The 11577-nt window shown below is 44.2% G+C and overlaps 1 protein-coding gene across 1 annotated transcript in view; it reads left to right on the top strand.

The window, feature by feature from the left end:
• The window catches only part of cacnb3b (calcium channel, voltage-dependent, beta 3b), an 11715-nt gene extending 138 nt beyond the window's left edge, over nucleotides 1–11577 (top strand). The window contains exons 2-14 of the mRNA XM_076277288.1: nucleotides 3947–4066; nucleotides 4881–5003; nucleotides 5203–5324; nucleotides 5870–5922; nucleotides 6104–6123; nucleotides 6307–6387; nucleotides 7760–7818; nucleotides 9185–9282; nucleotides 9628–9779; nucleotides 10053–10148; nucleotides 10465–10635; nucleotides 11144–11164; nucleotides 11497–11577. Coding sequence (XP_076133403.1) covers nucleotides 3947–4066; nucleotides 4881–5003; nucleotides 5203–5324; nucleotides 5870–5922; nucleotides 6104–6123; nucleotides 6307–6387; nucleotides 7760–7818; nucleotides 9185–9282; nucleotides 9628–9779; nucleotides 10053–10148; nucleotides 10465–10635; nucleotides 11144–11164; nucleotides 11497–11577 — 1197 coding nt within the window. The remainder of the gene's footprint in view (nucleotides 1–3946; nucleotides 4067–4880; nucleotides 5004–5202; nucleotides 5325–5869; nucleotides 5923–6103; nucleotides 6124–6306; nucleotides 6388–7759; nucleotides 7819–9184; nucleotides 9283–9627; nucleotides 9780–10052; nucleotides 10149–10464; nucleotides 10636–11143; nucleotides 11165–11496) is intronic.

Below are 11577 nucleotides of genomic sequence, written 5' to 3' on the forward strand. Positions count from 1 at the left end.
GATGTGAAACAGTAGATGCGTCAGTCATAAAGTCACCTCCCACACAGGCAGCACCCCTCTGCAGAGAGCCAACCCCCACTGTTGCCTCTTGAGCGCAGTATGAGGTTTACATGGAGGGAATGTCTTTAACTGGCAGGAGCACTGGGGAGTGGGTAGGCCTGCTCTGAAATAGGGCATGCAACTCTTTGAAGCGCTCGGGAGAATCAGCAGGGTTATCTAACACATTGTTGACTGCAGGGGGGCGAGCTGGAAGACGGCGAGTGGGGGTGTGTGGACATTGCTGTTTGATGTGAGTGGCCCCCTCTGGTGACTGAGCTGTGTAACTGCAGCAGCCCATAACTAGTAATGATGTGTCATTGTTCCTTGAAAATCAACAGTTCAGTAGTACAGTTCAGTGCAGTGGAGAGAACAAAAGCTACCCAGTTTGGTGGCATTGACAGTAGCATAGACATAGGCATCAACAGATAGACACTAGTAGACCATCCTACTCGCAGTCCTTCCTGTTCTTTTCCATATTTGATGTAACATATTCAGTCATGTTAAAACAGCAATTCAATGTTAATGCAAATATACATATTCATAAATTGCAATATACATGGTTCATTATATTAAGTTACCACAATTTCTTGCATACTAATGCATCTCTTACAGTATGTAATCTAAAACAGAACAGTCGGTGCGTTTGCTATAGTGTGTCGGTACAGAACATTGTGTCTTGTGAATCATGAGTCTGAGCATGAGCAGAGGTTTCCGAGGGACTCCGGAAAAACACACTTAACCATAGGAGTTACTGGATATGGACTCTAAAAGTATTGCATTACTGTATTGATCCTGTCAGTGCGCGCGTGTGTGTGTGATGGGCACGCAGGGAAGTGCTGTGCTGATGCTGTAACACAAGCAGTCCTTTGTTACCCCCGAGCGCTCAACTAAGGCTCCTTGTCCTCCACTATTGTTGTTCAGTGCAGTCGCTTACGATGTGTGTGGTCTGCCAGAGATGTTCAGTTAGTATTGTTCAAGGCCCTCTCAATAATTCATAGAAGAAGGCTCCCTGTGAACACCACATGGCGCACACTGTGTGGTCAGTATGATGGCCAGAGCAGAACATGTATCTATCTGTGTAGACATACCAACAGGTTTCAATTAGAAATCAGATGTCAATGTAGGCTAAATTTGGAAAGTGTGTGTTGAATTAGCCCTGTATGAATCCGAGTGTGTGTGTGGTGTGTAGATTTGAATGGGGCTTTGGATGAGCCAGTGCTCAGCTCTCCATGCAGGAGAGCAGGTTAATGATCAGCCAAAGGGGAGCAGAGCATCCGCAATCTCCTCTCTTCTCGCCTGTCACTAGCTCTTCTTTCTACTAAGCGACTCACTCCGAGCGCACTCGTCTGTTCTCCACAAGTGACAGAATCAGGGCTAGCTTTTATGTTTTTGGAAGGCACATCTGAGAAGAATGCACCAGACGCTGGCTTATTTTATCTGATGAATAGTGTGTACAGAGAGATACAGCACACAGCCGCACCATTAGGAGTTCTAGTCACCACAGGGTTTCAGACTGGCTACGAGGAAAAAAAAAAAGCCCAAGTGACAGGCAAGAGCAGACAAACCACTTTTTAAAATCTCCATTTAAAAAGGTGCTGTTGTAACTTAATTACTGTCTGTGATAACTCTTTCCCTCTACCATAGGAATATCTGACCTTCAGTGAAGATATTCATTTTCACCCGCGATCAGAGATGATATGTTTTAATCATACTGGGGGAATCTCATCTGCTGCACTTAGCGGAGAGCATGTCTTCTTAATTATGCTTTGTCTCTTCCTGGAGTGGTATCTTTAGACTCCACAGCCCCTCAGGCTGCCTTTGATATTTAAATGATATCCACACTAACGCACTGGCTGGAGCTGCCGGATTTTTTTTGGGACAGGAAGCGAGCGAGAGGGAGAGAGCGAGTGAGAGAAGGATAGAGGGAGTGAGTGTGTGTGTGTGTGAGAGAGAGAGAGAGAGAGAGAGAGAGAGATGGAGGGGGTGGAGACAGGTAGAGGGGGAGAGACTGAAAGAAGCGGAGGTTGTTATTGTGCTATATTTGGGGCTCCTGTGTGGGTGCATCTGTCTGGCATGTGAGAAAGTCTTCGTCCTCCTCCTCTCCGAGTGCCCAGATGGGACCATAGGAGACGCCAGGGGATTTACTCCTTTGTGTTGAGATTCTGTTGGTGAGTTACAGTTGCAGTAGCGGGGCTGGTCTTATTCCGACTCAAGGACTGTGCATCTATGGGTGTGTGCATGTGGGCATGAACGTGTGTGTGTGTGTGTAGAGAACGAGAAAGACTTTGATCCTTTTTAAGACCGTGATCTTTTACTAAGTTGCTAATTATTACGGCATTATGTCTGCATATGATTACTTAGGTATTAAAAAGAGCAGTTTTAGGTTTTTTTTTTAGATTTATTACATGATGAAGCAAGAAAACCGAACAGATTGGTGATTCATTTGCCTCAAAGAATTCGTTTTGATTTTCTGTCAACCCTCTGCACGGCTGTCAGGGTGTTTCAGATCCTCTGTAGGTGAGGCTCATAGCATGTGATGGCTCCGATTTGGACGGCAGCCATGCACTTGCCTTTGCGGGCGAGGGGGGGGGGGGGCTGTAATTCACACTTTTCCATGAATGACTCACTGCTAAGCCAACCCAGCAGTCACTGGTGACGAGGACAAAACAACACCTTGCTCACGTTTACCTGGAGGGGCCACCATAGCCACTGAGAGATGGGTCTCAGGGAAAGAGAGTGACAGAGAGTGATGGGGAGAAAGATGTGATGAAGATAGAGAGAGAGAGAGAGTGATGAGGAGAAATATGTGATGGAGATAGAGAGAGAGAAAGAAAGAGAGTGATGGGGAGAAAGATGTGATGGAGAGAGAGAGAAAGAGAAAGAGAGAGATGGGAGAAAGATGTGATGGAGATAGAGAGAGAGAGTGATGAGGAGAAAGATGTCATGGAGAGAGTGTGTGTGCTGAGGAGAAAGTTAAATGTGCTTATGTTAACACTTTGTTGTTCTGTCAGACAGACGCCATCAATAATACATCCAGATAGAGTGCTTTCATTGCCTTCCTGGCTGCATCACTCTAGCAGCTGTGCAGGCACATCTGTATCTAGCACTTCAGCATCCACACCATGATGAGGGCTAGCATCACTATTATAGCCTCCACACCATGATGAGGGCTAGCATCACTACTACAGCCTCCACACCATGATGAGGGCTAGCATCACTACTACAGCATCCACACCATGATGAGGGCTAGCATCACTACTACAGCTTGTTCCAAATCTATCACAACAGTCCATATTTCCTATCTCATAATACATGTGTGTTCTGTATGTATGTACGTTACCTGTGAGTGAAGCAACCCAAATGAGTGCCAGGCGTGAGGTCTCTGTGACTTTCAGGGCCCATCTGTTCAAGTGCCAGGGGTCATATTGTAACTGGAGACATGCATGCGCTTGTGCTGTACAGTAAGCAATTTCGAAGAGTTGAGGGTCGAGGTGCTTGTAGAATGCTTACATAGGGATTAACCTTGGACATATTGGAGTCAGCTTCCTCCCTCCCCTTTCTCTCTCTCTCTCTCTCTCTCTCTCTCTCTCTCTTTCTCTCTCTTTCTCTCTCTCTCTCTCTCTTTCTCTCTCTCTCTCTCTCTCTCTCTCTCTCTCTTTCTCTCTCTCTCTCTCTCTCTCTCTCTCTCTCTCTCTTTCTCTCTCTTTCTCTCTCGTTGTCTGTAATGCTTTGACCTCAGCTTAGCTGATGCTGGAGCCTATTAATGTTAGGGCTGGTGTTACCTCCTTCCCTCTTACTCTCTCCCTCTGTGCTGGGTGCTGACAGGGTGCTTGGCCCATCTCACTCTCTCTCTCTCTCTCTCTCTCTCTCTCTCTCTCTCTCTCTCTCTGCTCCTCCCCCTGCGCAGGGTTCAGCCGATTCCTACACGAGTAGACCCTCGGATTCCGACCTGTCCCTGGAGGAGGACAAGGAGGCGTCTCGGCGTGAAGCCGAGCGCCAGGCGCAGCTGCAGCTCGACAGAGCCAAGGTGTGTGGCGGAGATGGACTCTGTCTTGAAGTGATTAAAGTGATTTGGAATACAAGCCTCGAATGACAGTATATGACCGATGCAAGTCCTTATAGGCTTCATTTGCATGCCGAATGAGAATAAGGCATTTTTTGTGCATTTCCATTATGAAATTGGCTGAAAGTTGCTGAAAACAGAAAACGTCATATCTACATGTACACATTACATTGATTCCTTTAGCGGAAGCTTTTATCCAAAGCAACATACAAAGACAAATAGCATTCAAATCACAGTGTGATAGGAAACCTTAGTTTAACAATAAATACTGACATTACATTCAATACAAAATAAGCAGATGATGATATTAAGATGCAGAGTTAAGTATGCCAAGGTGTGCATTCAAGAGAGCAGGAGATAGTAGGAGATAGAGAAGGAAGTGTTGCATTGGTTAGAGGTGTGTGTTGAGAGCTGGGTCTTCAGAGATTCTTGATGACTGAGAGGGATGCCCCTGTTCTGGTAGCACTGTCCACCATTGCACAACTACAGATGAGACTAGTACACACGTACCTGCACATAACACGTACAGTACCTGTACCTGCCAACAGCCTGCTACACACGGCCTGCTACACACAGCCTGCCTTCATCAGCTGCTGCATTGGCAGTAATTTAATTTCCCTGCCCCTGTCAATTTGACAGCAAGACCTCCAGCATGGATTCCTCTCGGCTTAGTATTCAGAGTGGGGCAGTGTGCTCACCTTTACAGTAAATGAAGTCAGACACAGAGACAGAAGACCAATGTTTACATGCCAATGGTCATTTTGCTGTCTCCGTGCAGGCCAAACCAGTAGCCTTTGCCGTCAAGACGAATGTCAGTTACTGTGGGGCTCTGGATGACGACTGTCCTGTCCAGGGTGCGGCCATCAACTTTGAAACCAAAGAATTCCTACACATCAAAGAGGTGAGAAAGAGCCACAAGGTCAACCGTAAGTAAGGAAGCATGTAAACCACTCCATGGCATTCAAAATGAATGTGTAGCATGCAAAACAACCTTTCTTTGCAACCCTATGGAACTATATCAATGGCCGTGTGGCAGTTTTTCTATGAGAGCGTAGTAGTATTAGGTAGCTAATGAGTCCACGGGCCCTATGCTGTTGCAGAAGTACAACAATGACTGGTGGATCGGGCGGCTGGTGAAGGAAGGGGCGGACATCACCTTCATCCCCAGCCCCGTCAAGCTGGAAGCCATGAGGATCAAGCAGGAACAGAAAGCAGCCCAGAGGTTAGCGTGTGTGTGTGTGCGTGTGTCTGCGCGTGTGTGTGTTTGTAATGGGAGTTTCTGATTTATTGTATATAAGTATAAGTATATATACTCTTTTGATCCCGTGAGGGAAATTTGGTCTCTGCATTTATCCCAATCCGTGAATTAGTGAAACACACTCAGCACACAGTGAACACACAGTGAAGTGAAGCACACACTAATCCCGGCGCAGTGAGCTGCCTGCAACAACAGCGGCGCTCGGGGAGCAGTAAGGGGTTAGGTGCCTTGCTCAAGGGCACTTCAGCCGTGCCTACTGGTCGGGGTTCGAACCGGCAACCCTCCGGTTACAAGTCCGAAGCGCTACCAGTAGGCTACGGCTGCCCCTTGACATGTTATTGAATTACTGAGTTCATGTATAGTTTGCTTATAGCTGATCCCAAATGTTGTATTGTACGTGTGCAAGGACAGCTGAAAGGCACAGCATGTTGTTCAGTCTCACTCTGTTCAGGCTCAGTCTGTAACAGTAGCAGTCAGTACCACTCAGTAACAGGCGCACTGTCCTGCAGGAAAGCTGGAAATGCCTCATCCAGAGGTTGGGGTTCCACACCACCCTCTGCAGGTGAGCATGCTGGGGTGGGGGCTTGCTGGAGCTAATATGGGTTCTTAATCATATTTTCAGATGGTAGAAGGCAGATGCTTTCACTGACAGTTTAATTATAAATAAGCTCTCATGAATGTGTATCTCAAAATGTTCCAGTTTGTGCATATTCCCTGAGTTTATATTCTCCTGTTTTTGAAAGCCAAACAGAAGCAAAAGCAGGTATGTTTGTTTTGTGGACTGCTGTGTCAAACCATGGCATCAGTATCATCCATAATTCATAAAGCTCTGATCCGTATATTTGCACGATAAAATACCACCATCAGAGTCTGCGTCTAAATATGGGTCAGACATCAGTATTTTGGAGGGGAAATCATCTGTGTGTTTCTATGGTCTCCACTGCAGACAGAACATGTCCCGCCATATGATGTGGTTCCATCCATGAGACCGGTGGTGTTGGTTGGCCCCTCCCTGAAAGGCTACGAGGTAAGCCCCCTGTAACACCTACCCTTTAAATATTGAGTTGATGAAGCTGCATGTGTCTAGTTGTGTGCATGCATGCATGGGCGCGTTTTTGTGTAGATGTTCAGTCCTCCTCTGCATCAGTCATTAGTGTGTGTGTGTGTTTGTGTATGTGTGTGTGTGTGTGTGTGTGTGTGTATGTGGTGTGTGTGTATGTGTCTATGTGTGTGGGTGTATGTGTGTTTATATGTTTGTGTATGTGAGAAAGTGTGATTGTGTGTCTATGTGCGCGCGCACAAGTGTGTGTGTGTGTGTGTGTTTGTGTGTGTTTGTGTGTGTGTGTGTGTGTGTGTGTGTGTTTGTGTGTGTGTGTGTGTTTGTGTGTGTGTGTGTGTGTGTGTGTGGGCGTGTGTGTGTGTGTGAAATATTCATGCCCTGCTCCACTGAAACGCACCGGGAATGTTTCACAGGCACACGTCAGCCTGCTCTCTCCCCGGCAGTGGGGAGGAGAGAAGTGGAGAGCAGGAGCTGGAGCTGGAGCAGCACCAGTGATTCTCTCCCTTATTTCAGGACACATCCATTCTCATCGCCAGGCTAAATTAAACCACAGCACCACCACCTCATACAAAGCACATTAAACTTTCAGTGCTCCCTGGCCAATGTCCCCCGCCTTGTCTTCGCTCCTGCCTGCTTCTGCTCTGCCCCGATGTTCCGTCTTGCAGCATTCTTCCCTTTTGAGGTTTACAGAGAGCATGAAAGCATGTGAGCAAAGATGGCATCATTTCATTTAGTTGAATGCGTTCCTTTGGAGCAGTTGTTTTATTCTGGAATTCACTGGTACTATTCTATACTAGTCTAGAATTCTGTTACTATACAGTTACATGTTTGCTATCACTGAGGGAAATATCTTCTGTCTATAGTAAAATCAAAATGCTTGCCTGCCTGTATCAGTTAATAAAGATAAGCATATACTGTATTTAGTATATGTTATGTTATATGTTTAATATTTTTTGGACACCGACAACCCACCTGGGATCAACCATATTGATTAATATGGGTTTTAATCTACATATAAAACATATGTTTAATTTCCAATATCCACTCCTTTCAGTTAGTTTTAATAGAAATGATCTATTGATCTGTGTGACAGAGTCATCAATGTCATGTGAGTGTCATGTTCATTCCCTGATAACATACGTGGTGTCATTGTAGTGATTTTTTAAGATACTCACTTGATGGTGCCAAAAGGTTGAAAATACATTGACAGCTTGTAATTGCTGCTTGACTTGTGTCTGTACCTCCTAATATAGACCCACTACATCACTATTAATTGAAAACTTTCCATATCAACTCATGAAGTTAAGTCTTTATGACTGTCATGCTATCATACCCACAGGTCACAGACATGATGCAGAAAGCTCTCTTTGACTTCCTAAAGCACAGATTTGATGGGAGGTAAGAGCTACTGTCTCATCATAGTATACAGTACCCTTCAGAATTATTGGCACCTCTGCTAAAGTTGACTAAAACCCGGTATAAATCTGTTGGTAATTTATTGTAATGTCACATTGAAAAAAAAAAATAGGAAAAATCCAACCTTGAAGTTCAGCAAATTTATTTTAAGTAAAAGGAAATAAATATTTTTAACAATAATACATCGCTCACAATTATTGGCACCCCTGCTTGTAATACCTTCTTAAGCCTCCCTTTGCCAATAAAACAGCTTGTACTATTCTCCTATGACACCCCTATAAGGTTGGAGAATACAAAAAAGGGATTTAAGACCATTCATCTTTACAAAATCTCCCCAGATCGTCCAGATTCCTAGCTTTAGATTTTAGATTTTAGTTTAGAGCAGGCAATGGCCGAAGCTTGATTTTGTGTTCAATAAACCATATTTGTTTTGATCTGGACGTTTGTTTTGGTTCATTGACCTGATGAATGATCCAATCATGACCAACTTTTAGTGTCTTGGCAGAGATTGACAGATTTCCTTTGAAAATGTTTTTCTTGGTGTTCATGATACCATGCATCTTAGTTAGGTTCCCAAGTCTTTTGGGAATAAAAAACAGCCCCTCCACCATAATTCTCATTAGGTATGGGGTTCTTTTCAGTATAGTCATTCTTCTATGTACGCCAAAAACAGCCAAAGAGTGCAATTTTCATTTCATCTGACAATAGACCACACTTCCAGGCAAAGCCACTGTACCGTTCAGTTAACTCCTTCCGTTTACATTGGTAATTAAATGTCTGGACAGGCTTTTATGTGGCATGCCCTCTAAATAATCTACGAGCAGTGAGGTCACTTTTGAAGATTTTTTGGGGGTCTTGGTGACCCTTTTTCTGTAACTCTCCAACAGTGGTTCTTATGGAATTGGCCTATCTTACCATCCTCCATATACTGTACGTGGGCGCAAGATAACCAGTATTTGTCCAATCATTTTGGACATTTCCAGTTGATTAGAACCTTTTACTCATTGTTTAACTGTAAATATAAGTATTTTTTTATTCCCTGACTTACAAATGTCATCACACTTTCTTTTTTATTTAAAATTAGTGTATTATTTTGTCTTTCTTTTGTTTTTGTGAAAAATATTATTTCTTTATGAGATTTTCCTTTTTCTCAGAATAAATTTGCTTCCTTTCAAGGGTGGATTTTCCTCCTTGTTTTCATTGTGAGAGTACGATAAATCACCAAAAGATTATTTTTTATACCCGTTTTTAGTCAACTTTACCAAAGGTGCCAATACTTCTGGAGGGTATACTGTATGTCCTCTGTTGGCATAGTTGGGTTGGGATCTTATTTTCATATCTTTGGCAGAATCTCGATCACGCGGGTGACAGCAGATCTGTCTTTAGCCAAGAAGTCCGTCATCAAAAAACCCATGATAGACAGGCCCAACACTCGCTCCAGTCTGGGTGAGTCAAGCACTTGGATCATCAGCAAAATGCATATTGAACTGACGGTTCACGGTAGCAAACAAAAACAATGATTACAATTTTGTTTTGTTTCTCAATATTTTATTTCAGTTTCTTCTTGACAACAAAAAAACTTTTCTGTATCTATTCTGTATCTGTATGTAAAAGCTATTCATATTGTGTCCAGATTATTTGTGTTTGTGTCATTTGACAATGTGTGCTGTCATATAACAATGTGTGCTGTCATATAACAATGTGTGCTGTCATATAACAATGTGTGCTGTCATATAACAATGTGTGCTGCCATATTTGTAATCCCCCTCATGTGTTTATGTGGCACTGCAGCGGAGGTCCAGGGTGAGATTGAGAGAATCTTTGAGCTGGCGAAGAGCCTGCAGCTGGTGGTGCTGGACGCCGACACCATAAACCACCCAACACAGCTCCTCAAGACCTCCCTGGCCCCCATCATCGTCTACGTCAAGGTGTCCTCACCAAAGGTACAAACTTTATGAACTCCATGTCACTGTAGAAATGTGAAAGAGACTGTTATAAAAAAAAGGGCAAAATGTTCATTTATGAAATGAGCGTCCTTCCAGGTGCATATAATATTTCGGACTGTAAAAAACACCTTCCCAATGGTGCAGTGTTTTCCTCTCCATCTGCTGTTGGTATTCACTCATTTGAATTTACACATCCTATTGAATTATATTTCTCTCACCCCCCTCCCCCCTGCCTCACTCCGCCCCCCCCCCCTCACCCCTCCATCTCAGGTCCTGCATAGACTTATAAAGTCCAGAGGGAAATCACAGAGCAAACACCTCAACGTCCAGATGATGGCTGGTGATAAACTAGCTCAGTGTCCTCCGGTAAGGCCGGCGAGGTCTCCACTCATGCTTCATGTGCTCCAGTACACAGGCCTCTTAACAATGCGCAGACCTCAACACCATGTCCCATACTGCACATAATGTTAAAGCACACTGAACCACCGCTGTGTGTGATCATGTGCTATATAAAAATAACATGAACTTGAACATACAGCTCTCGTAATCAGCACCTAGATGAATTCAGTTTATTTAAGTTTATTCAAGGTGACATTATCTCTTGTACAGTGTGTACACTAAGGTGTGACTGTTTGAGGCCAGTAATCTTACGGTGCACCCTATGCTGTGATGTCCATTTCAGGAGATGTTTGATGTTATTCTGGATGAGAATCAGCTGGAGGACGCCTGTGAGCACTTAGCCGAGTATCTGGACTTCTACTGGCGGGCCACGCACTTTCCCGGATCTGCTCCCGTTTATCCTTTAGTAGAGCAAAACGCAGCCACTCCTCCCTCAGCCAACTCCAGCCAACAGGTCTGCTGAGCTGCCTGTGTGATTATGGCATCAACTGCGCATGATCATTTCATTATTTAGAGTTGAACTTTGTACCCATTTGATAGGCAGCAGATTAGTACTGGCTGTTAGGAAAGTTCATTTTATATCTGGAGTCATTAGCAGTCATTGCAGTGTATCAAATCCATCTTGCAACTTTTGACTGTTGATGTTAATGGTCACTGTGTGTGTGTGAACTTCTCCGTCATCTGTATTGTTTGTGCGGCATTCCTCTTGCACTCAGAGAATGTAGTAGGCACGTGCTGAACCTTGTTAAGCATTTTATTAGAAGATGTGAAAGAAGCCAAGAGACAGTAAAACCAAAATTCAAATTTAAGTGGAACGAATACTTTCCATTAACTATATAAAAGACACATATAGCGATGGCCTGCTCTGAAATTAGTTAGATTATCCCCATACATTTATACTTATATAATAATAGTAATATTTTTAAGAGCTTACTGTGATTACCTTTTATTCTTCTCATCAGTTCTCAGAGACACAAGAATTGATTGAATGAGCACTTCAAGGATCTGGGTAAATCCAAGATTTTTATTTAACGCCAATGACATCAATCTATCATCAGATTGTGCTCCACTGTAAGATTACTAATCCCCTTGTATCTTTTTTCTTATTGTTTTTCTCCTTTGCTCTGCCTCTCTGGCAGGTGGGTCCAACTGGAGAAGAAGCTTCCAGACCGTTGCTGACTGGAGCCTCTGGTTCTCCAGGGCCTGTAGATCTCAGTCTCCCCGACCGAAGGCTCAGCAGGGGGCCCAGAGGCAGAGCAGGATGGAGAGCTGGAGGCTGAGGAGGAACGGAGGAGGAGGAGGAGGAACGGAGGAGGAAGAGGAGGAGGAGGAGGAAGATGACGAGGAGGAGGAGGAGGAGGAGGAGGAGATGGAGAACGGGCTCCTGCCAATCTAA

Source organism: Alosa pseudoharengus, unplaced genomic scaffold (genome assembly GCF_046254945.1).
Source record: "Alosa pseudoharengus isolate Yale_2024_CS ecotype anadromous, Long Island Sound unplaced genomic scaffold, YU_APseudo_1.1 YU_APseudo_1.1_scf_9, whole genome shotgun sequence".
NCBI lineage: Eukaryota > Metazoa > Chordata > Actinopteri > Clupeiformes > Clupeidae > Alosa > Alosa pseudoharengus.